Raw genomic sequence first — 26,923 nt, 5'->3', positions numbered from 1 at the left:
CAATGGACCAACTACTTCATTCAAATACCCCTGTAGGATTTCATTCTAATTTGGGAGCTTTAACACTTCAGACCCATCCTATTCTATGTGCTTAAACACTTCTTTGATTGTCGTAGTTACCATCAATTTGGCAGTATCCACAGTAGGTTTTTCAAGCAAGACCTCCTTGATCTGATAATCTTTCAGGTTCAAATCCCCAATGTCTACATGTAGAGGAGGGAAAGCAACATGGGTGAACAAGCCTTGATTTTGATTACTCATAATGAAGGCTAATGTCTGTGCATCACCTGTAGGTGGATCAAGTTTCTTGAGAGCCTCAACTAATTCTCTCATTTCCTCTTCCTTAGTACAATATAGTTGCCTTTTGTGTTTAACCATTGCCTCTTTTCTCAACCATCTCAGAGTATCTTCCATTGGAGATTTATCCTTAGATGAAGAGGGAGCTTGTACCGCTAGGCCTTTTCCTTTATCACTCCTCTCTGGGGTCTTCTCCTTTTGTGAGAGATCCACATCAAGCATCTTTGTGTCTATTGAATCCATAGCGCTAACCTCTATATCTTGAGAAGTCTATTGAAGTTCCTCATATATTTTCCCCTCTTCTGATACTTCATTGGCAGGTCTTTGTTGTGGCTCTTCTTCTTGTTCAACTCTTACCTATTCTTCATTAACTGGAGAGAGAGGAGTAACTGAACCTTTATCCACACAAGATAAATCTTGATTTCGTGATGAAGGATCAATTAAAGGTCCTTATGGCTAAAGTAGCAATTGACTCCAATCTTCTTGTTGAGGTTTATTTTTTGGGGTATCCCTTATCTTGTCACCTACCAACTCAATGCCTACATGCATGAAATCAAAATCTGACATCTTAAAGACATCTGTCACTTGATCCTCTTGCTCATCAATCTATTGTTGTAACTCATCCTCCAAAGTTATAACTTGAATAGGTTGTCTAGGAATGGATGGTGATGTTATAGTGGAGCTCCTTCTCCATTCTACCTCAGTTTCCCTAGCAAGACGAGTCCTTTGACTCAATGGAAGGTTATCCTTTTTTTCTTCATCATCTTGTTCCTCTTCCTCTAGAATAACTCCTAGAAGTGACGAAAAAGGAATAACCTTTTGTCTCTTTGTCCTCCTAACTAGAGTTTTCATCTTTCTCTTCTTGGGAGCTAATAGAGAGGCTTCTTCCTCTTGTACAGGTGGAGACACTTACTGTGCTTCTTCTTTAACTCCTTTTCCTTGTTCTAGTAGTGGCACTAGAAAATTATCCTGAGTCTGGATTACTTCTACATTTTTTTCCCCTTCTACATTCTCTTCCCCTTGGTGCTCTAGTGCTTGAATTGGCTCTTCTTTAGGCTCAGCTTGTTGAGGGGTAGTTCTTTTCCTTTTATTTTTACCCTTTTCTGCCTTGAAGTATCCAACTTCTCTATCAAGATGATGCACTCTTTTCAGCCTTACTAAAGACTGAGCTATGAATGTTGGCACTATCACCTTCGCTCCTCTACCTTTCACTGGGCGGTTTGGAGCTTGAAAAACTAAAATTTGTGGAATCAGATCCAGCTTGAATGGTCTCTTGATCCATTCCTTGGTTAACTAGATGACATGCCTCGCCCAATGATTGATATCTATATTTTCTATTCTATCAATCTTTGCATTCATGATAGGTCAATCATATATCTTATCTCTATTATACAAGGGATATAAAACCTCTTCAGTATCTTGTTGCACAATCTTCAATGGGACCTTCATTTTCAAGGCACTGCCTATCAAATAAAGAGTCATCCTACAATAATCCCTTATTTGGATCTCGTAGTCATGTATTGCATTCATCCAATGATCCTCTATTACATCTTCATGTTGAAACTATTTTCCTACCAAGTACTGAACTCTGCCAATTTTATCAAAACAAGGACGAGGGGAGTTATAATCCTCCAAGGATACTGATCCCATTCTGACTCAAAAGTGGTGATATCCTACATTTTTTTAACACCAAATGGACCTATAGTGATGGGCCATACCTAGGTCTTCTTATGTTGCTTCCTTACTCTCTCATATGCAGATGAGAGTTGTCTTGCAATCTTTACCAATATAAGTCTATCACACAGATACCTAGGGAGCTTCTTTGGATTTATAGTTGTACCTACTACCCTCAAATAGGTGAATGTCTTAAATTGGATATAATAGATGTCAATTTTTACAATCTTTGTTTTTGCCTCTTCTCACATCTTTTTTGCATAATCTCCTTCAATGTATTGGATGATTGCGAAAATGAAGGCATCCTTCACTATTCTATATTCCTTACTCTGATCTAAAAGCTTTTTCCCAACCAACTAGGGGTATACCACATAAGGCCATGCGTTAGCATCTTCCAAGATGTCTCTTTTGAACAATCCTAGGTAATCTATTGCACTTGCAGCTAATAGATACACCAAATAAGATGTCATACAGAACCTTTGGTTATTTTTTATCACCACCAGTTCATCAAAATTCTCAGTAAAAATTGAGGCTCAGTTAATTGAAATTTTCATCGTTCTGATGGTTTCAATGAAGTGTACCATCCATATATTCAAATTTCCTATTGCTGGTAATCTCATGATTCTTCTTAGGAGCACTATAAAATGTTTTATATCATCTTTCATATAACCGCTCATCATATCTACTTTGTCATATTTTGTCCCAAGAGGAGTCTTATCAATGAGATACGAGAATTGAATAATTTCTTATGCTTCCTCATCATGCTCTCTATACCACCTTTCTGCTTGATGGTATGTCAATCTTATATACTAATCTGCCGTTGGAAGATGGAAAAAATTCTTGATGTTCTTAGGCCTCAGATCTAGGACAATCTCTCCATTTATGCTTTTTACAACTCTCTCCTCTAAAACATAGTTTTCAGCCAATGCTATGATCAACTTGGAAGACTATACTAAAACTGGATGTGATGTTGCATTTACTAGCCCCAATCTAATAAGTGCAGATACCATTGGAGGCCTTTTAGTTGGTTTGTTACATAGGACTAAGAATGTATTCCAGTCAATATGGCTTAGCTCAGTGTCTCAGATCTCTGAATATGCATTCTGGAAGTGTGGCTTCGATGGAACACCTTAAAATTTGAAGACCATTCGTTTCAAAGCCATCTTTACAGCAAGGGAGGATGAGGAGGAAGCCATTTTATTTTCCCAAAATAGATATTCATTATTCCAAAAGGTTGAAAAAAATAACTTAAAACAAACCCTAGTTACAATAAAAACAAACCCAGAAACCCTAAATCCTAAAAACTATGACAAAAAACCTATAAAACACCTCTACTAGACAAAACTTTGGCACACCTTGCACACCTTCAGGGTGCACTAGGTGTGCCTTTTCCCTTTAGCACACTTCCAACGCTATGGGAACACACCAAGCACACCTTGTAGGGTGTGCATCTACAATGCAATATAATGTCAAGGTGAAAGGAAAGGTGTGCACATAGTGCACCTTGTGGGGTGCGCTATGTGTGCACCATTACAACACTTAGGGAAATGTTTAGCCTATTGAAAGGTGGGAATATGTGCACCATGGATAGGTTCTCACATGTGCACCTTTCACTAAGATGATGCTTTGTTATTTTGCTTAGGTTATTTCTTTTTATTAAGTCTTTTTATTGTGTTTGCAAAGAAAAAAGGTGTGCACCTTCTAACTATGTGCTTGTGTGTGTGCAAGATCTACAAAGATTTGGGGCACCTTATGGGGTGTGGAGGTGCACAACATGTTCAAGCAAAGGGAAGAATGAGTGAGTGAATAAGGGAGTATCCCAGGCTTTTGTAGGCCCGAGACAGAGTGCACCATTTGGTATGTGCACCTATGTGCGCAAGTGTATATTCCCAAAGGGAGGCATCCCACACTAGTGCAGCTAGTGCACTAGGTGTGCTAATGCACCCTATTCACTTATAAAAATCAAACTTTACCCAAAATCTTTGATTTATGGCCACCAAGTTTCTCAGGTAGAGGGCCAGGGTTGACTTTGACACTATGTAAAACCCTAAAAAAGACTCAAACCCAGGACTAGGGATCTAAAAAGCTTTTTAAAATACTAGGGGGTCCCCATTTCTAGGTGAAATGGGGTGTGTTTTGTGAAACCACAACACTATGCTTGGTTAGAGTGTGACATTTGTGTAACATCAATTACAATATACAATTGAATAATTGTTTTTAACAATCTCTCTCTTTGGCATTGATGGCAACACAATATGTCATTATGCAAAGAAAATTTAGAGAAATAGAATGATTCATAACATTTTATGATATCCTTACTTTGATTTTGATTCTTCATCCATGAGAACTCCCTCTGAGATTCTCTCTCTAACATCTTATCGTTAGACTCTGTTTAGATCAACTCTCCCTCTTATTCTTGTACAAATCTCTTCCTCGGGTTCTTTTCCATGGCTATGACATGACATCAATCTAATCTATCCCTCTTTGACATAAAATGTCAAAGACAATATTCAATGAATTTTGAATGTACTTGATGTACTGATTCATATGCAATGTGCTCTAAAAATCTTGCATTAACTTGATAAATCTTCAATACAACTTGGTTTATGCATCATGGATTTGTACTCTAGTAAGCATTAGATAGGGAATCACCCCTGGCTTGCCTTTTATATACAAAAATGCATCCTTACGTAATGGCTTAGTGAATATGTCAGCTATCTTCTCCTTGGTGTTCACATATTCCAATCTTACATCTTTGACTTGAAACAATTCCCTTAGGAATTGATTCTTGATTGTAATGTGTTTTGTCTTAGAGTGCATCACTAGATTTTTGGATATATTGATTGCACTTGTGTTATCAGAGTAGATAACTATTGGTTCCTTGATTCCTTCCTTCATTCTTGACATTAATTGCTTGATCCACATTATGTTAGAACAATTAACTATTGCAGTGACATTTTTTGCTTCTGTTGTGGATTGAGAAATATAATTTTGCCTCTTCTTGTCCAAGACACTAGTCTTTTTCCAAGGAAAAATGCTCGTCCACTAGTATTTTTTTGTCATCAATGCTTCCTTCCCAATTTGTATCAGTGAAGGCTCTTAATTCAATATTTCCTTCTTTCTTGTACCATAAACCATAATCCTCAATTCATTTAAGATATCTCATAATTCTTTTGACTGCCATCATGTGATTTTTTTTAGGATTAGCAGAGAATCTTTTAACTATGCCAACTGCCAATGTAATACTAGGTCTTGTGTGAATCCCATACTGAAGTTTCCCAATAGTTGATCTATAAGAAGTTTGGTTTACCTCCTTTAAATTATCATCCTAAAAGAGCTTATGTCCAATAGACATGGGTGTACCAGCTAGTTTGGAATCTTCCATTCCAAATACTTTCAATTTTTTCCTAATGTACCTTGATTGAGTAATAAATATCTCATCCTTCATCTGATTCACTTGTAGACCCACAAAGAATTTGATTTCACCAAGCATAGACATTTCAAATTCTTTCCTCATTTCTTTAAAGAATGATTTGCATAAATTATCGTGTCTTATGAATAAGATATCATCTTAAATATTTTTGCAAGAAATATCTTGTCTTCGGGTATTTACTTGATATACAAATTGTTGTTATCATTTGTCTTCTCAAAACCAATTTTTACTAGATAACCATTCTTTAGGAGTTTTCTTTAAACCATATAGAGATTTATGAAGTTTACATACCATGTCTCTTTGGCTTGGATCTATGAAACCTTCAACCTTCAGGTTGATCAATGTAGACTTCTTCCTCCAAAAATCCATTCAAGAAAGCTGATTTGAAATCCATCTAATATATTTTGAATCTCTATTGTATTGGATATGGTAGAAGTGATCTGACTCCTTCAAATCTCGCAACAGGGAAAAATGTTTCCCCATAATCAATACCTTCTTCTTGAGCATAACCTTTATAGACAATTATTTCCTTGTGTTATGTCACTTCACCTTTCTCGTTCAATTTATTTATGAATATCCATTTTGTACCAATTATATTTTTATCCTTTGATCTAGGAACAAGAGACCAAGTTTTATTCTTTTCTATTTTCCCAATCTCTTCATTCATTGCTTCTATCCAATTTTCATCTTCTAAAGCATCTTTTATAGATCTAGGTTCAACTTCACTAAGTAAACATGTACCTTTTAGTTTGTTCCCTATCAATATTCCTTCTGACTCTCCTCCAATTATTTGATCAAGTGCATGATGCCTCCAAACATATTTTGCAAGCCTTGGATCTTTCATTCTTTGCTCAGAACTTGGTTCTTCAATATCTTCCTCCTTTTGTTTAGGTTCCTCTAGCAGATCTAGTTGTAGCTTGGGTGGTATTGCCTGTGACTTTGGTTTCACTACCTAGGGTTGCAACTCGAGCTGAACTAACTATGACTCAGGTGCATTTTTCTAAGACTCTGGTTGAACTGTCAGTGGGTTGCTATATGTACTTGGTTTTTTTATTGGCTTCAACCTTCTAAGGTAAGGTTTTAGGTTCTTCATAGCATACAAACCTTCGATAATCCTCAGTCTCTTTGTTGCTTTGTTCTTTACTTCTTTTAGCAAACTTATCAATTTTCACATGTGCACTTTCTACAATTTTGTGGTTACAAAGATTTAGACATTTGTATGCCTTGTTTTTATTTGATTACCCTAAGAATATTCCTTTATCACTCTTTGCATCAAGATTTTATTTTCTTATGTCTTTTAAGATATAAATTTTGCTTCCAAATACTCTAAGATAAAAAAAAAATATTAGGCTTATATCCATACCATAATTCGTAAGGTGTTTTGTTTGTACCTTTCTTCAATTGAACTTGGTTCAGTGTGTAAATTGTTGTGTTGATTGCTTCTCTTTAGTACTTTGGTACAACATTCATTTCTGATAATAATGTTCTTGCACATTTCGTGATGGATCTAATCCTTCTCTCTACTATTCCATTATGTTCTAAAGTTCTAGGTGTTGATACCTGTCTTTTGATTCCTCTTTCATTGCAAAACTCATTGAATTCATTTGAGATGAATTCTCCTCCTCTGTCTAATCTCAAACATTTCATATTTTTCCCTATTTCTTTCTCCGCTCTAGCCAAGTACCATTTGAACTTTTGAAAAGCATCAGACTTATCTTCTAAAGATATTACGATCATCATTCTAGAGTAATCATCAACAATTAAAATGAAATATGCATCTCGATAATAGCTTTCTACACCAATTGGCCCACAAAGATCTACGTGAACTAATTTCAAAACATCTTCAGAGTTATAGGACTTTCTTTTGAAACTTCTTTTACTCATTTTTCCAATTTGACATTGTTTGCACATTCCTATCTCAGGTTTCTTTAGATAAGGTATGCCTCATAATATGTTATTCTTGCTTATGTTGATCAACTTATCAAAGTTAACATGACACATTTTTTTATGCCATAGCCAACTTTCTTCAACTTGAGCTAATAAACAAGAGCTTTCATTGAGATCTAGATAAAACAGATTACCTTTAGTTTGATTTCCAGTTCCGACGAATTTTCCCTTTCCATCCAATAGTTTGGTTTTCCCATTTATGAATTCAACTTTGTATCCTATATTGTTCAACTGAGCTACACTGAGTAGATTATATCTTAATCCTTCAACCCAATAGGCATTCTCACATTTGATTTCATCAGTTAATGCAATGATACCTTTTCCTTTTACATAACATGGTTCAGTGTTCCCAAATCTAACACTTTCACCATCATAGTGTTCTAAATGTTCAAATTGTGTTTTATCACCAATCATGTGATGAGAACAACCACTATCTATGATCCATGTATCATTTTTGTTAACATAAGAGATAAATGTCATCTTTTAATTTTCCTCATCATCAAATTCATCTTTGACAAGAATATAAACTACTTCATCTTCATCATCATCACTTTCAGAATTTTTTGCAATGTAACATGATTTCTTACCTTTGCTTTTGATGTCCTCATAGCTTTTGAAAGCTTTCCTGCCTTTGAATTTGCTAAACTTTATTTATTCTTTATCTTCCTTCTTTGGACATTTAGCTACAAAATGTCCAACTTGCTCGCATAAGAAACAAATCAACAGAATATTTCCTCTGAATTTTCCTTTTCCCTTTGTTGCCCTTTTTGCTAGGAGAACCTTAATAATTTCTACGTCCTCGTCTGAATCCTCTTCATCTTCACTATCAACTTGTTTGCTTTTTGAGTTCCCTCCTTTTCTACCAAGCGTGAGTTTAGCTTTGAATGTAGATTCAAGATTTTTAGGAGCATAATTGTCAAAATTGTTTAACTCAAAAGCAGTCAATCTTCCCACAAGAGTATCTAGGGTTACATCATGTGCAAAATTACATCTCATCTCTTAAATGGTTGAAACTTTGATTGCATAAATAGGAAGAAAAGTTCTTAGTACCTTGCTAATTACTATTGCACCATCAATTGTTTCACCTGAGGCACTGATTGCACCAATACTTTCTTTGACCCTTTCACTATACTGGGTGATGTTCTCACCTTGTTTCATTTTTACTCAATCAAATTTTCCTCTTAAGCGTTCTACCTTATCTCTTTGCACATTTTTGTCACCTCCAAAGACTTTATTCAATTTTTCCCACATGTCTAATGTTGTAGGACAATCCTTGACTTCATCAAATTCAAAATAGTTTAAAGAGGATGCAATATCAATCATCGTAATGTTGTGCTCCTTTGCTTCTTTTATTTTCTCCATGGACATAGGCTTGGGTGGTGCCACATATTTTTTCTCTAGATAGAATACACCATCATCACTGATGCTTGATATATGAAGCTTCATTAATTCCTTCCATGCTAAAAAGTTTTCTCTGTTAAGTTTAGGAATCTTCCTTCTATAAGACATCTTGATCTTTGGCTTATGACTTAAAACTTTTTCCTACAAGCACCAACTGATACCAATTGTTGCAAATGTAAGAGGAGTAACTAAGAGGAGTAAATAAATCCAAGTCCCTTAGATGTCAACACAAACTTTTTACTCCTTAAACCAAATACTTGCACTGCTCAGTTAGAACTAAATATTCATTGTAACTCAGTTAACAAAGCAATCTTAAGATATTAATGTGTATTAACCATTAGTAACTTAGTTGCAGAAACATAAAACATAAAGCAAATAACATGAACACATTAGATACTAGGATTTAACGTGAAAACTCAATTTGGGAAAAACCACCAATGCAACTAGTTACAATTTTTCACTCTTCTGAAGTGTGCCCTGTAAGGAGCCAACCTTGTTAAAGGATACAAAACATGCAGTTAAGTGTAAGCATGTTAGAGGATTTGAATCACCCTATTAGGAGTGGCCTTGTTAAAGATCTTCAGAAACTTCAATCTAGAAATGCCACCCTATTAGAGGATTTACAAAATGATTGTTAACTCTATTAAGAGATTTCTTCACTGCTATAATTGTTAGACCTGATTGATGAAGCAACTTAATTTGCATATTCAAATCACTATTATGGTTTATCCTCTTGATCCTTCCTAATTAGAATATTCTTTGCAGCTCCTTGGATGTTCTATCTTCAATTAGATATCCTTCTTATTTCAAATCTTTTTCATACTTCTTATTCCACAATTCAATCCACAACTTGACCTTTCATATATATGAAACCCAATGTCAAGTCAGCTTGAATACCCTTTCAAACAAATATTTAACATCCACTAAGTTGGCTTGTATTAACCATTTAATTAACAAAAGTATTCTTCTGACAGTCGGCTAACACTAAAATGAGTCACTCAGTTAATATTGAATTCCTTTGTTAACTGACCTAACTCAATTAATACTGACACCCTTCATTGATCAACCTAACTCCGTTTACACTGACTTTCTTTGATGACCAACTGAACTTGGTTCCTTCTGAATTCAACTCCTTTGACATTGAAATCACCTTTAGTGCCCGATTGAGCTTAGTTAACACTAGTTGTGCTCAGTTAGAGTGTGACATTTGTATAACATCAATGATAATATACAATTGAATAATTGTTTTGAACAGTAGTAGATCATCATAGTGAAAAGGCTTTAGTGTGTTATGATTTACAGGTGTAAAGTACTTCTAGTCAATGCAATAATATTGAAAAATATATATATGCAAAATCCAAAACCAAATAGGACTTAAACATATATTTGAACATTGATCAACAAATAGTCTCAACAAAAATTAGACAAGCAAGCCCACTTGTTTGATGCACATGTGTCTTTTGGAAGATGTTCATAGTTTGTTTCAAAAGTATAAATTCATGCAACGATTAAAAGGTATAAAAAAATTTGAATTTCATATAGAGATTTCAAAACAATTATATTAATCAAATCTATCGAATATATTGTAGCAATTGCAGTGCAATCAAGTGCATTGCTCTCATTGAGACCGTAGATAGATTTTAGTTAAAGATTTAAAGAAAGCAACTGTTAGAGTGACTCGTACATGTATGGTGAGTCCACCGTATAGTGGTTACTCACTACACGTAAGGTGAGTCCAGTGCATGAGTGGCTAATCATACATGGTTGTACAGTACAATGACCTAGCTAAGTATGGTGTATGTTGAAACCAATACGAGTACGAGTATGGTGAGTATGAGTATAGTGAGTACAAGTGTGGTGAGTATGAGTACGAATAAGTAGGACAAAGATGGTACTGTGAAGTGGTACAAAAGTAGTACCAAGTATGTAATTTTGGTACGATGCCAATTCCAACATGGCAATGAATAGTGATGCTCGTGGAGTAGTGTCTATAGTGGCACACCATTCTAATGTGACTAACACTTGGGCTAATGGAAGTTGGTAGACCGTTCTGTAATGTGACAGTTAATATACCAAATTCCATAATGAATTGTAAAGTGTATGCGTGATTCGTTAGGAATTGCAAGCTGAAGTGGTGAAGGGCAAAGTGTCAAAGTGATGTAAATTCAAGTTGATTGTAATGAAATCTGAGCCTATGTGAAATTGCATTGGTGTTTGTATGCAATTGTTGGCTATTTTTGCCTCCCATTCAACCCATCACTAATAACTGATATGAGAGATCTTCAATGGGTTTTCTTTGTTATGGGTTAACACGCGCTTTTGGTGGATAACATTTTGTGTTTGCCCACCCCTTATCCCTAGCTCACTATCATTGAAGATCCAACAGCTCTCATTTTTTTTCGTGCTATCTACCCATCCTTCCAAAAGTGTGAGATGTTGTCACGTGTCCAATATCAAGTTGACTCATGTTGCATTGATCAAGGGTCCCACTTTCATGTTATCGGCTTCCTCTTTACTAAGATCCTTTGATCCAAAGACTCACATTTTCGCATCGCTACCTTGGCCCTTTGCGAAGACGCGACAACTATTGGATTTGATTGCATCTTGGGGATCTCCTCATTGCATCTCATTCATCTGTTGGAAATAAAGCTCATCTACATCAACAGTTGTGTCTTAATCTCTCAAATAGGGAGATTCTTGTGACATCTAGGCTGTCTATTTCAAAAGGAAGATCATTGATCGATGGTGGTGACTTAATCTGTTGTTAAGGGATATTCTCACAACATTCGAGTCGTTTGTTTCGAATGGAAGATCTTTATCAACGACCAACATTTGTTTGCATGGAAACCAAATCCCCCCTGGCGGTGAACTCTCCATTTTGCGAGTGGATAACATGTCATGTTATCACATGTTATCGCTCCCCATGTTTTCTTCTCCAGCGGCACGAATTAGCTTCTTGCAGCCATGGCACATCACTAGGGCCTGTTCTTCAATGTTGAGCGACTTCTTTGAGCCTTGTTTGCATGATGCCAATGCCCTCCATCCCTCCTTAATCCATGGAATGATCAGATCTTTGGGGATTTGATCTCTTACGATTGGATGCATTATTTTTGCCCTGCCTGTCACTTCCAGCATCAGATTGCACTTCATGATCAGATTTCTTTCTGATTCTTCAATTATTGCTCTCCTCTGTAACTCAACTCCTAAGTTGGGGTTTAAACTTCAAGTTAAATTCGAACTCTGCCTAAACTCTTTAAAAGGCAATTGTAAATATGTTTTTCAGGTTCTTCTCTATTTGTATTTTGCAGCACCTACAACTTTTGCCTTCCGTTAATGAAAAAACCTCTAATCCTTACCTTCTCTTGCCATTTTGTTCTCTAGTGCATGTATGTGCCTTGTAGTAAATGTTTTCTTTCTATTTTCTTAGATCTACATCATGTGTTTAATCTGTTGGCAATTGTTGCATAGTGAAAATTATCTTTCATTTTAGCATTTCATTAGTTTCGACCTTGCATGTCGTTTTGGGAGATAGATTGAAGTCAAGTTTAGTGTATTTTGGGTATCTCATTCATGTATTGTGCATTAAAGGCAGAGCTATAACCACATTTCTATCTTGGTGCATCACCCCCCTTTCATTTCAACATTTATTTTCTTGCATCTCTCCCTTTTCCTCTCAGGTAGTAGTTTAGGTGCAACCTAATTTAGTAAGGAAATCGGTCTTCTCCAGAGATTCGACCTCAAAGCATAAGTCACACTTGGAGATCATTTTCATGTTACACAAGGTCGCTTGAGGGTCATATCTCAAACAAGGGTGCAGAGATTTGTGTCAACAATAACATTAGTCATTATAATACAAAGAAGACACTCGAGACTTTTTGGTAGTGAATTTTTCCCAAAAGCATTTCCCACATAAATTTGGTCTTTTGTGCTTGTCTTGTGTGCATGGTATCAAATCATATTCTCATTTTCTTGCACATCTCTATATATAGATTTACTTTTTCTTATTTACAAATTGGTGTCAAGAAGGCATTTTCGCATTGTAGATTTCCTGATAAAAACAAGCCTACATTACAATATGTCTTATGGTTGTTTTGGTATATGTCTAGCCTTAAAAACCCATATCTTGTAAAATACATATACTTTATTTTTTATTTAAAAGTGCAAAAGCTCATGGCTCATGGCTCAAGATCTTTAGTTGTTTCATCAAGGTCATGAATCATTTGCTCCATATTTGCTGGCATCTACCTCAAATCTCCATTCCATATTGCATTTATATTTTCTTCTCCGTTATTCTACACTTAATTAGTCAATTTTGCTAATCTTTGAGTTGAATAGATTTTGTTGTTTTTTTAACACAACCGCAACTATTTTATTCTTCATATCTTCTATACATTAGATTTTTAATATAGTATTCATTATTTTAAAAATATATGTAAATATGAATAAATTAATTTTTTATGATAATAATAGTAATAATTTCTAAACAAAGATTCTATTAATAATTTAGAAATGAGGCATAATTTGATAGTCAAATGCAGTTAAAGAACAGAATTAAAAGGAGATAAATAATATCAAATAATATGTAATTTAATTGAAATTAAAATGGTGACAATTTTATTTTATTTTTTATTAATTAATATTTTATAATATTTTATTTATTTTTTAATAATAAAATTGATAAAGCGAGATTTTACAGACTACATATGCCATTGAGAAATGAGACCCACACCCTAACAAGCCCCTTGTCAATTGCAATAACCTATACCAAAAGAAACTCTTTTGCATAAAAAAATTAGAGAAGTCGAAAAAGATAAAAGGATATCCAAGAGGCATTGTAACAAGTCTATTGTTAGTGGCAATCACGTATACCAAAGATCCTTTTGTAAAAAAATACAAGAGATTAAAAAAGATATCCGAGGACAATGCATACTAAAGCGACTCATCTCAAAGCAACTCTTTTGTAAAAAAAAATTACAGAAGTTGAAAAGAATAAAAGGATATCCAGGAGGCATTGTAACAAGTCTCTTGTCAGTGGCAATCACCTATACCAAAGATCCTTTTGTTAAAAATTACAAGAGAAAAAAAAAAAGATTTCTGAGGACAATGCATACTAAAGCGACTCATCTCAAAGCAACTCTTTTGTTAAAAAAAAATTACAGAAGTTGAAAAGAATAAAAAGATATCCAGGAGGCATTGTAACAAGTCTATTGTCAGTGGCAATCACCTATACCAAAGATCCTTTTGTTAAAAAATACAAGAGAAAAAAAAAAGATTTCCGAGGACAATGCATACTAAAGCGACTCATCTCAAAGCAACTCTTTTGTCAAAAAAAATTACAGTAGTTGAGAAGAATAACAGGATATCCAGTTGGCATTGTAACAATTCTATTGTCAGTGGCAATCACCTATACCAAAGATCCTTTTGTAAAAAAATACAAGAAATAAAAAAAGATATCCAAGGACAATGCATACTAAAGCGACTCATCTCAAAGCAAAATTTGCCTCGGCATGACACAAGAGTACCAGAGAATACAACACCCAGAAATAAGGCAATACAGAAAGATGTATTAGAGATCAAAATTGGTGAAAAACAAAAACAGTAAGCTTGCATACACCGAAGAGATATAGAAGCATGCTGTAGAAAAGACAAGCCAGTAGGAAGATGAAAATTAGAGCTCCTAAGAGCTATGTCCTTCCTGTGGGGAAAATCGTTGCAGAGGTTTCCCTCCACGTACTCATCATCAAAGTGCACCAGATGTCCAAACACCTTTGATATGTCATGGCACCGAAAAATGGAAAGAGGAAATTCCACATAAGAAAATTAGATTTAAATCAAACCATAATATCACCTTGATTGATATTCCAGAATCCATGTAGCCTATAATGGAATCAACTGTCCTATTAGCCACTCCATTACCTTAAAAACAATTACAGCATTCAGAAAAAGAACAGAATTATAAATGCTTGGTGATCTTAGTGAGGATGTAAACTCAATGCCTATTTAACTGTTCCCATATTTTGAAGTGGATAAATACTAATCGCATGCAGCCATTCTAACAGATCCATCATGTGAGTGTAGAACAGATGAACCTAGGTTCCCTCAACAAGCCTCTTCAAAGTTAAGTCTAATCCTCCGTGGATGTGAGGGGATCTTATCTTGAAGCCTGATGGCTCATAGTAACTTTTGAAATACTCCTCTCAGTCGTAGATTTTACCTCATCTAGAGAAGAAACAGCCTTTCTAGATATGTTATGATTTCTTTCTAGCCGCAAGTTAAAACCACAAAAAAGACAGGGGAAGACAGAGTGATTCCGATTATGTCCAATTGCATACCAATGAGTACTTCATCTTGCAAGGCCAAACGAGGAGAAAGTTCATGCTTTTGGAAAGATTGAAACCACTTGTAAAACACAGAGGAAGGAAAAACTAAGAGTGTGTTGGAGAACAAGGTAAAAAATACATGTTTTAGAAGCTGCAGAAACTGCAAAGTGAGGTGTGTGAATGAGCAAGTAAAGGAAAATTAAGGGCCGTGTAAAGTTGGAATTGGGGACTGTGTGAAGAAACTGGTGAAGAAGCTGTTGTTCAGGCTAAAGAAAAGATTGGGTATTTAGAGTGTAGGACTTGAATGAGAGCTGGTAAATGTGAAACAACGAAGTTACATCTAGTTGTGAGAAGGCGGAGCCAAGAAAAAGAAAAAGAAATTCTTCTGAAATAGTAAATTGTAGGAGATTTACATTCTGTGATTCTTGGCATTGCTTAATGAACTGTTTTGGGCCTCTCAATTTGGTATTGAATTTGGGTATATTGTGTGAAATTTTATCCATAAATATGGTCAGCACAGTCCAAGAGCCGCCCAAGCATTTATTTGCTTATAGAATAAGCTGGGCCTGTTATCTGCAGAGCCCATTTTTGGATTTCTCATTTAGTTGGGTTTCTCCTCTGTGCCTGGTTTTAACTTGGTATCAGAGCCTTCATAATTAACTAAACATTTTTTCACTTTCAATCTCAACACTTTAGTCTCAAATCAGGATACACAGACCTTTGCACCACGACAACAATTCTAACACACCATCTCACACCATCTCACCTTTTGAAGTTCTTTTTCTGCTAATCAGCTCTCCCGTCTAAGTAGTTCCTTGCTAATATGAACTTCTTTTGTCCATGCTCCCTATTTTAGACAAACATAATTCTAATGATAAATGTGTTTATTACTCTCTGTAAGAAAACAATTGTGAACTTCAACCCTAAATTACCATGTAATTGTCTGCAATAAAATAGCAAATCAAAGGAATAACCATAAAATAGAAAAACCAAAGGGATGACAATCACAATACCACTACTATTACGAATTCTTGAGTGACAAAAAATGACACGTTTAGAGAGATGAAACGAAGACCATCCATCAATTTAGAGTGTATAATTGATGTCAAAAGGCGAAAAGAACCTCTAAAGTTAACCAAGTGTCAAATAATTGTTTTTCTTGGGATGGATATGTGTCCTTAAAAATCCATCAATTTAGAGTGTATAATTGATGTCAAAAGGCAAAAAGAAACTCTAAAGTTAAACAAGTGTCAGATAATTGTTTTTCTTGGGATGGATATGTGTCTAATAGTACTATCTTTTATGTGGAATACCATAGTGTCTAGATAAACGATCTAGAGTACCATCACGGAACAAGCTTTCAACTGATTCAAATTTTTTATAATTAACTCTGAAGGTGTCTTCCTGTTGTGCTCCAAGCTTTTCTTCTTCTTCTCTTTGATACTGCGTTCAAACAAATATGACAGAGTACTATGTTAAATTTCAAAAATTTAAATGTTCAAATGATATTGAATTAATACCCACCTTCAATAGTAGTGCAGCTTCTGCAGAATGTTTCATGGCAAGCTGCCTCCTTGACGAGAGCATGTTCCAGTATGGGTCACTCGGTCTTACCAAACAGCACTGAATTCTTCTTCCAGGGACTGCTGGGCGGTCAGGAAACATCTCAATCTTGGCCATCATTGCTCTCACTGGTCGAGGCATTCCACCAATCATAAACACATTTGTTGTGATTTCTGTAACTGTGTTTGCAGCCTCACGTTCATTTTGCATTTCAACCAAAGCATTAATTGCAACATTCTTGGCCTCCAAATAATTTGGTAATATCTGGACATTTGTTACCACCCCAAATTGTCCAAGTGCATTCCTTAAAACTGGTATTGTTACCAGTGGTGAAAGATTGTCCACATACACTGTACGCTTCACCTTTTCTTTGAATGCTGCATATTCCTCTTCTTGCTGCTGCCTCAATGAATTACTTGCCTCCATTGCTGCTCACGAACAGGGATTTGATACATGCAATCACAGTAAAACGATTATCTTGTTTTTACTATTGAGATTTTCTTTGGTATTGCCAAACATCATGTGGAAACTGATAGGAGATTTATCTATTGCAAATGGGTTATGAATCAAGGAATGATTTAGAATGACAACGAATGCATATCATCTAACATTTGTATATTCATTTTATAAAGCTCTTGTTTGCCAATATCTTACATACATTTCTATTAGTTGATTTACCATAATATGTCATTTGAAGTATGTGGGCAATCCTCTAAGTTTATTTCTATACTTTTAGTCAAGACCGCACAATTTATAGGATCACTTTTGACAAGTGTAAAGCATAAGTATAAGAACACAAAGATCAAATTTACACACAAAAAATGCACATCCATAAAGCTTCTATTCTTTAAAATACAATTAATTATAAAATTTAATTTAATCCATAAATCAATCTAAATCAATTTGCAGATATTTATTTACCTTCTATTGAATTGATATAAAATTGAAAATAGGCTTTAACGTAAGTGTCTTGACTTCACAACTACAGGAAACTTTAAAAAAAAAATTGACGTGTGGCTCAGGCATCTTTCAATTCCTCTGTTCAGGCTGAATGATCTTGTGGAGAAGAAAGAAAACAGTGCTATGACAATGTATAATAAAAAGTGCTATCACAAAACTAATTGAGCAAATGTAAGATGCCAATTTGTGAGGAGATGTTCAACTTATGTATATGCACACTTTTGAACGAGATACAGGGTTGTTATTAGGGAGCTATTTTCCTTGTTGCACGATAAACATATGTTCAAATAGTATTTCCTGTGTATGGATTAGATGACCGATTCCTACGTCTTTCTATGAATTCAACAAATATTAATAAATAAGATGAGCAGGTCATTCTCAAAACCAGAATTGAGAAAATGTCTCTTTGAAAATTCAGAAATCTGGTATATAACAGAGGAAAAGATGACAGAAATGACAAGACTGTAAACAGAAAATAACTCAAACCTGAGCTGAGCTGAAATGAAATCTAAACTATTAATCTTCCTGTCTCCCATTTTGGAAGAATGTTATAAGTATTTTATATTGAGAAGAAAGGGGAAGTGGAATATTCAACAGCCGTCGGCCTAATTGCCTTTTATTTTTCAATATAAAATGAGTTAAAACACTGGCACTGAGGTATGTCAGAATCTGTGGAACATTTGTATGAGGTAGGCGTATAATAGTACTCTATATATATATATATATTTTTAAAATGCTAGTTATAAAATGATGTTTCAGTATAACATATCAAATTGAAATACTAACAACACGGTAAAATTGTAACATAGATCAAAATTATTGAACATTCAACATAGTAGTATTATTAAATAACATTCAAAAATTAAAGTTCGTGATGTTTCAATATAACATGTTAAATTGAAATATTAGAACAGAACAAAATTGCAACCTAGACAAGAACCATTGAACATTCAGCATAGTAACATAGTACATATCTAAAAATAACATTCAAAAATCAAAATTAAAGTACCCTCCCCACACCACCCATATAATTGCAGAACGGTGGAAGTAAACATACTTAAGTACTCCAAGTACCCAGTGCAGAAAAGTCCAGTATTTTATGATTATTAAATGAAAAAGTAATATAATTTTTATGAATTGGTCTATTTAATAAAGTTCTTTTATATTTCGGGGGTTCACTTTGCATCTAGTTTGTTCTACAGGGCAGTTATGAAACATAAAGCTTTTCACGCATCAAGAATACGGACCTTCCTTGAAGGATAATAAAAAATTCTCACTTAATTCATCTGTGTGTAACCTATGTTGTGAGGGTTTACAGCATCCATCAGGATTTCAAATCTACCATTTTCAGAGGCAGTTCAAGCTTCTAATCCAGTGTTCCACCACCTTTTCAATTAACCCACTACCGTTGAATTTGATGTTTGAAAACTCTAATGCCCAAAATGATTTTTCCCAAACCTTGTTGAGCATTCACAAATGCAGGGGTTATGAACACGCTTAAATTAATCAACAATATAATGAAATGTCTGCTGTACTTTTTGTGTGTCCCGGTGTATTCTAAACGAGCACTGCTTTACATACATGAAGAAAAAATTGAATTGCCAGCAGACAGAATGACGTGTATCCCTTGCAGCTTCTATAGGTCACTAGGAGTGTTTATAATGTTTGTAAGTTTTAAATAAGCCTATAAATCCTGAGCTTTTCGTGATAATAATAGTAAAAAGAAATATTAATATGTTTCCTTTATACACAAGAAAGTTCTTAATGGACTTGCTATTTCCATAACAGTTTAATTTCTATGAACAATTTGATTTCCATGTTCCTGAAAGAATGGAAAGTTTCAAAACAACGAAGGAGAAAACATTTACGTGACCCAGAAATAATGAACCGGTAAAATACCTGTGAAAAAGATAATGGAGCACTACAAATTAGCTAAATTCATACCTGCAAACTTTGCTGAAATCTTTAAACTGTGCCTCGCAAACACCCACCTGGCCCAATGTTTTATCTCTTCCACTTCAAACAGTAAACAGGCATTTAAAAAACTGACAGCCGAATTGGGGAAAGAGTGGTTAACAAGAAGTAGGTTTGTTGTTTTAGAAAGTAGGGTTGTTTGATTGAAACCATATTTGTTCATGTTGGCACCCACAAGGTCGCGGCCGTTTCTTATTATGGGAGAATGAATATGATGGCTCTTGACGTGGGCGGCGTTCCAAGTAAGGTGTCTCTGACAGATATTACTCCCGCGGTCCTTCCTTTTTACCAACTCAACTACAAATTTAAGAAGACATTAAGACTGGTGTCCTTTAAAATGTTCTCGTAATGCCATTCATTAATTTATAAAGAATGAGTAGCTTAGCAAATAGTTCATAAAATGAAAATGATCATTCGTATATTTGTTGTTATGGCTAACTTTGGATATCTGGATTTTATTAACGAATGAGTAACATAGCAAATAGTTCATAAAATGAAAATGGAAGAGATTTGTCATAATGGCTAACTTTGGTTATCTATAATTTATTTTTAGCTTTTGGATATTCTTATTTTTTAGTTCCCGTCTTTATTATTGTTTTTATTCAATTCAATTGACCAATCAATTCAAAAGATTACAAGAAATTTTATATGTTTATATATTATTCTAATTTTTCATTATTTTATAAATCACATTGGGAGAAAATTCAATTTTCTACAACAAAAATATAAATATTTTCTAATTCTGTCATGAATTAATGAGTGCATTAATTACAACTTTATTTTTTTCACATTTGTGACAAGTTGATTAGATTTTCAAAAAAATAATCATTTTTATCTTCCACCTCAAAAATGAATGTCTAGTCAATATTAATTATCACAATCTACTTCTATTACCAAATTCAATTATAGAAGTAAATGTTTTATAGTTCTTATTTAAATATATTTATTAGTTTTACATTGATGTTTATTTTTGTCAATTGTAAAATGTTTTTTTTTAAAGTTTATGCTATGTTTTACTAGCTACTATTTTACAATCTTGCTCTTATTTTTTTAATACCATTTTACAAATTGTAAAACTAATACTACTTCTCAAACTTACTAGATATTTTGGTAGTTTGAATTAAGTAATCAAGAATTTATTTATTTTAATTAAATATTTCAACTTATAATTGAATTGGTAGAAATGATCATTTAATATAATTTCTATTGTTATTTATATATTTTTAAAATAATAAACAATTATTAATATTTTTAAAATTTCCTTCAACTCTCCCTATCATTCTACATTTACTTGTCCTTATAGTAACATATCATTCTCTCTTTTAGCTCTCTCTCTCTCTCTTTGTATCTTTCATATCTATAAATCTTTTTTTTCTTTCTTTTCCAATTATTCGCAGGAACTTTGATGCATTGTGTCTCTTGTTTTATAGAGTGGAGTCCAAAGTGATCAAAAAATGTCATTTCAAAATGTTTACTTGGTTTTGCTATATTCATGCATCAATTGTTGCTCACTCAAAAAAAAACATGTTATTTTGGTCAAATGTCTCATAGTCTTTATCAAATGTCGTAGTAGTGGTGCACAAATTGGTCAATCACCAACCAAAAAATAAAAAATAAGATTAAAAATGATATAGTATTATTATATATGTGATCGACTATTAGGGGAGATGACTCAATAGTAGTCTAGGCTAACTTCAAGCACCTAGAACTCCTAATCCATAGGTCAAAATTTGTCAATCTTTTCGATGAACTTCCATAGGTGATTGAAGAGCTTAAAGCTAATATTTCAGCTTTTTTGCATTTATGAAGGTCCTTGCAAAACTTAAGAGTATAAGGTGGTCTAAAAATGCAATTTTAAAACATTTTCCTGAAACCCATTATGTTCACCCTCCAATAGTTGCTCACCAAAAAAAAGTACTTTTTGCACAAATGGACTAATCAACTACCAAGAAAGGTAAAAGTGATCAATTATTAGTACATGTGTGATCGACTATTAGTACATGTGCTCTCATTTTATGGGGCTTTCTGTGAGCAATAATTGGGGGGATCTATAATGGTGGACGTAGCGGTCATTAGAACACGAGTGGCACTGAGTCGTCTCCCCTAGTACATGTGTTTTCATTTTCTGGGATCGTTTCCCTTATCTATGAAAAAACTATCATAGTTTTTTTCTTTTCTTTTCTTAATAAAACAATGACAATGCCACTTAATATATATATAATCTTTACATTTTTTTTTTTTCTAATTCTAAGATATGGAGCTCAGGAGAAAAGAATCGGGAAGAAAAACTCTGTTGATTACCCCATCAAGAAGAAGGAAAAAGTAAAGGAAAGAGGAAAGAAGATGGAAGTTACATAGGCCTAGTTATAACATTCCAGGACTGAGACTTCCAAATTACAATGTAAAGCAAAAGAAGTGGAGAAGAAGGAGCGTGTAGCAAGAATGTACACATTTACAAATTTTTACAATATAAGCAGAATATACAATTATAAAAAGATATAATTTGTATGAAGTGCCACCAAAAATTAGTCGAAGATAACTACAAAGCCGAGCTAAAGCAACCAAATCAACTGTTGATTTGAAAGTTGATGCAGCTCCATGAAGAAACTTGGACGCACACACAAAAATGGAAAACACAAAACCAAAGAACACCAACCAAATAAAATTACTCCATATCCCCTACCGTAGGGGCAAAATTACCAAGATTAAGAGTAAGATCAAGTGTGGTGGTAGCAGGAATGATCACAAGAGGAGTAGATGGAGCAGATGCTTGAAATGAATCATGATTTAGCAGATCTAATAAAGCAAAGACAATCTGATGCACATTATTGACACAATTCTTGGGAAAACCACCACCAAATTGCTACAATGCAGCTTTCACCGGACAAAAAGATTGCCTCTCAAGAGATCTTTTAATACTTTCATAAACAATGTAAACGCTATGATTACTAAGGACTGTGTGATGGTGGAACAAGCTCCCAATAAGGGAAACACCACCCCAAAGATCATATTTCTAGAAAGCTTTAGAAAGTTTATTCTCATGCAAATAAATCGGTCTAATAAATCTAGCAGCTATCAGCTCCACATGAAATGGAGATTGCAATAAATCCATAGCATTGGACAAGAAAAACAATAGGATGTGAGAAGGATAAATCAACCTTTTACCAGCAGGAAATAAAATCTCATGCCCAATAATCCTCTTGATTCCTCTACGAATGTGAGGACGATCACAAAAGAACAAAGTTGATAACATGTCATCCTTAATCTAGCCAAGGAACGACTGCTCCCAATCTTCCAATTCCAAAAATATTCAGTAATTCCTAGGATAATATTCCATATGGAGAGAAGAACAGGTTGAACAGATATCCACTAGGTAGCTAACTCCAACCAATGAACTTTGTTGACTTGACATAATGGAGCACAACGTAAACTAGCACTAGCAGCCAAAAACGACCACCCAAAAGACCAAAAGGTGAAGAAGATTACAAAAACTATCGCAATGATAAGTGGCTCAAAGAAAATATAGAACCCAAATCAACCACCCATAACACCACAAGAAAATGAAGAATTAGCATGCTAGAAGACTCCCACTCGAAAGCCATAATGACAAAATATATACAATTAGATTCAATAAAATGCCACACGGGTCATGCAAGTGGAAGATATGCAATAAACCTAGACACAGAAGATGCAGGAAACTTCCCATGAATTAGGTAAGATAGAATAATTAATCACGCGACCCAATCAGTTGGAATAGATGCCAGATATGGAATAAAATATGATAAAGTATAGATACCAAATCCCAATGAGAAGGAGAATCGCATACAAATGAATGTTGATGGTGCCACAGGGGAGTAAGGCAGTAGCTAACCCGAATCATGATCAAAGATGTCACCTAGGTCACCTCACAAAGAAAAGGTATGAGTGATAGATCCAAATAAAAATAGTTGAGAGCATACACCCCTAATTGAGTCAATTAAATCTTCCCCACTTGATGTTAGTTACTAAACCAATGCTAGGATGAAGAATACAACAAGTTTGCCAACTCCTTACCAAGTGTTAAATAAGATATGCATAATATAATCATATCAAGAGGCAAAAACATTCTAGCATCAACTTAGTGATTCACACCAACTAGGAAAAAACATATAACTCGTAACACACACCTTCCCTACTAGATGCCAATTACTAACCTGATGCTAACATGGTCAATACCACCAAAGTGTATGCACACATAACTTGAGAAAAGAATTATATCTACATAAGAAAAATATAGCTAGTGATATTAACCATCTAAACACCAAGCTAATTAGTCCCATCAACAAGGAAATATTTAAGAGTCGCTCTTAATGATGGAAGCAATACAAGGAAACCTATCTATCAAGCAGTTAGAGGAATGAGAATCCAAGACTATACCATCATAGCCAATATTTGCTAACCTGTCAACCGGAACATTACCTTCCCTGAAAACATGAGAAACCAAAAAGTTATTAAGAGCATCAATGAGATTCCAAATACGCTAGAAAGTACAATCCAAAGACCAACTATTGATCTTCCTTTGGATACATGCATTAATAACTACAAAAGAAAAACCTTCTATATGTAAGCAAGAAAATGCCATATATTTAGCCAAGATCAGTCCCTCCATAAGAGTTGTAGATTCTACCATATTATTGGTGCGAGCCGGAATCAATTTTGCATAAAAAGCTAGCAACAAACCAAACTGATTATGCAAAGAAACTCCAATCCCTGATTTACCAAGATTCCCTATAGAAGCCCATCAAAATTAAGCTTGGCAAATGGAGGATCAGGACGCTTCCAATGGATAGACTTTTTTCAAATTGGTATAGACCTAATCTGAGGGAAAACAAGAGAAGAAGGCAGAGAAATTGGCTTCCATTTACGAAGGATAAAACTATCCCAGGAGGAGAAAGTGTCATTACACTTGAAATGACTCTTAACAAATTTATTGACTAATTCAGAGATAAGCCACTTTATTGTAACAATCACATTACTCACATCAGATATCTCTTTATGAAAAATTATCTTGTTTCATTCCCACCAAATGGACCAAATGATAGATGAAGGGACAATAAACCATAGAGATGCAAAAATAGAATTGGAAAACAAAGTCGGACGAGATTGAAACAGGTCGAATAGAGACTTAGGAAAAGGGAGATGAAGAGGCAATTTGGCCAAAACAGAATACCAACATTGCATGGAAAAATGACAGTGCACAAAAAGGTGGTCAATTATCTCAATATGAAGACCACATAATACACACTTGAAGGAATCTGCAATACGTAATTTACTAAGTCTATCACTAGTCAAAACTCTACCCTGAATGACCAACCAAGAAAAAAATCCTGCTTTCGACAAAACACTCTTATCCTAGCAAAACTTGAAAGCCCACTTTGAGTCATGCTATTCTGACAAACCCAATAAGGTCTCATAGCCTGTTTTGACTGAATACAGCCCATTCTTAGCATAACACTATTAGATTATGGTGACTGATCAGGAAAGTACTGTACATACTCCATAATTAGTGGGGTTTGAGCCATCTCCTTGAAAAAAAAAATTGGTACTATTTGTAGATTCGCCATTCGTAGATTCGCCACTAAAGTTATGGCTAATTTATGGCCGACATGTTATAACCCTAAAGCGGTTTAATACTTGTATAAAAGGGTTTAGGGTTGGGTATTTTCATTATGTTGTGATGCAAAATTGCTTCTTGTAGCAGTATTGAGCTGTAAGGGATTACAGATTGTAATCAGGTTGTAATCACTGGATTGTAATAAGATCGGACTTGCTATATGGTGGACGTAGCCCAGGGATTGGGTGAACCACGTTAAATCTTGGTGCCTTGTGTTCATTTCTGTGTGATCTATTATTTTTCTGTTATTGGTTATATTTGCATGTAGTTTTTATTTATGTCTGTGGTTTATCCTAACAAGTGGTATCAGAGCCTAGTTGTTTTTTAGTTATCCTCTGCAAGAAAGTTTCACAGTTGAGTGGGAGTCTCATGGTTGAGTGGGAGCAATGGCAGATGAGGGTAAACTGAGGGTTGATAGGTTTAATGGGCAGAACTTCTAGTTATGGAAGATGCAAATGGAAGACTATATGAATCATAAGGATTTATGGAAACCGTTGGAAGGCAAAGCCAAGAATCAGGGATCTATGTCAGATGTTGAATGGGATCTTTTGGATAGAAAGGCACTCGGAAGCATTCAGTTATGCTTGGCACCATCGGTGACATTTAATAGTACAAAAGCAAAGACGATGGAAGAGTTGATGAGAACTCTAGTGACATTGTATGAAAAGCCCTCCGCTTCAAACAAGGTATTTCTTATGAAGCATTTATTTAATATGAAAATGGCAGAAGGTGGATCTGTTGCAGATCATTTAAATGAGTTTAATACTATTACTCGTCAGTTATCTTCTATGGGTATCAATTTTGATGAAGAAATTAGGGCTCTCTTGATTTTGTGTTCTTTGCCTGAAAGCTGGAATGGCTTGGTAATGGCTATGAGTAATTATGTTCCTGGATCTAGTACCCTAAAATATGATGATGTGATCAATTTTTTTTGAGTGAGAAAACTCGTAGGAAATCCTTAGGTGGATCTACATCAGGAAGTGCTTTGAATGCACAAAGCAAGGGCAGAATGACTAAGAGAGGAAGTAACTCTAGAAATCGTGGGAAATCAAGAGAAAAGTCAAAGGCGAAGAGATCTCAATTGAGAGGACCAAATGACTACTAGTACTATGGGAAACCAGGGCACAAAAAGAAAGATTGTTGGAATCGAAAGAAAAATGAAGGAGATAAATCAGATGGAGAAAAGGAGGCAAATGTGGTAAGTAACAAATCCGAAGAGGATGCTTTGCTTCTATCTTTAGAAAGTGTTGATGATTCATGGGTTTTAGATTCTGGTGCTTCATTTCATGCTACACCTCATAGAGGTTATTTTATTGATTATTTCCAAGGGGATTTTGGGCTTGTTTATTTGGGGGATAATGAACCCTATCAAATTGTTGGAAAGGGAAAAATTAAGATTAAGTTGGAGAATGGGAATCATTGGCTACTACATGAGGTAAGACATGTTCCAAGGCTAAGTAGGAATTTAATTTCAGCGGGGCAACTCGGTGATGAGGGTTGTTTCGTTACATTTAATGATAAAAATTGGAAGGTTTCAAAAGGTTCCCTTGTAGTAGCAAAAGGTGTGAAAATGGGCACCTTATATTTTTGTACAGGTCATATTGTTCCTTCTACTTTGATTGTTGCAGAGAAAAATGAATGTTCAGGAACAATTGCTGCAATTGAGCAGGTAGAACAAATAGTTGCTATAGATTCCGATAT

At 34.7% G+C, this 26,923-nt stretch overlaps 1 protein-coding gene across 1 annotated transcript; it reads right to left on the bottom strand.

Moving 5' to 3' along the window:
* Nucleotides 1-16,071: 16,071 nt before the first annotated feature.
* LOC149568577 (ASI1-immunoprecipitated protein 1-like) lies at nt 16,072-19,841 on the bottom strand. Its single transcript, XM_089817586.1, has 3 exons — nt 19,540-19,841; nt 16,597-17,063; nt 16,072-16,515 (listed from the first exon to the last, which is right to left on the bottom strand). Exons 1-3 carry the CDS (start codon nt 19,730-19,732, stop codon nt 16,366-16,368), a joined length of 810 nt encoding a protein of 269 aa, XP_089673712.1. The 5' UTR covers nt 19,733-19,841; the 3' UTR covers nt 16,072-16,365.
* Nucleotides 19,842-26,923: the final 7,082 nt, after the last annotated feature.

Source organism: Cupressus sempervirens, chromosome 3 (genome assembly GCF_028749045.1).
Source record: "Cupressus sempervirens isolate cs-2001-9-10 chromosome 3, ASM2874904v1, whole genome shotgun sequence".
NCBI lineage: Eukaryota > Viridiplantae > Streptophyta > Pinopsida > Cupressales > Cupressaceae > Cupressus > Cupressus sempervirens.
The sequence above is the reverse complement of the archived record's forward strand: the minus strand, read 5'-3'. Positions and strand labels throughout refer to the sequence as shown.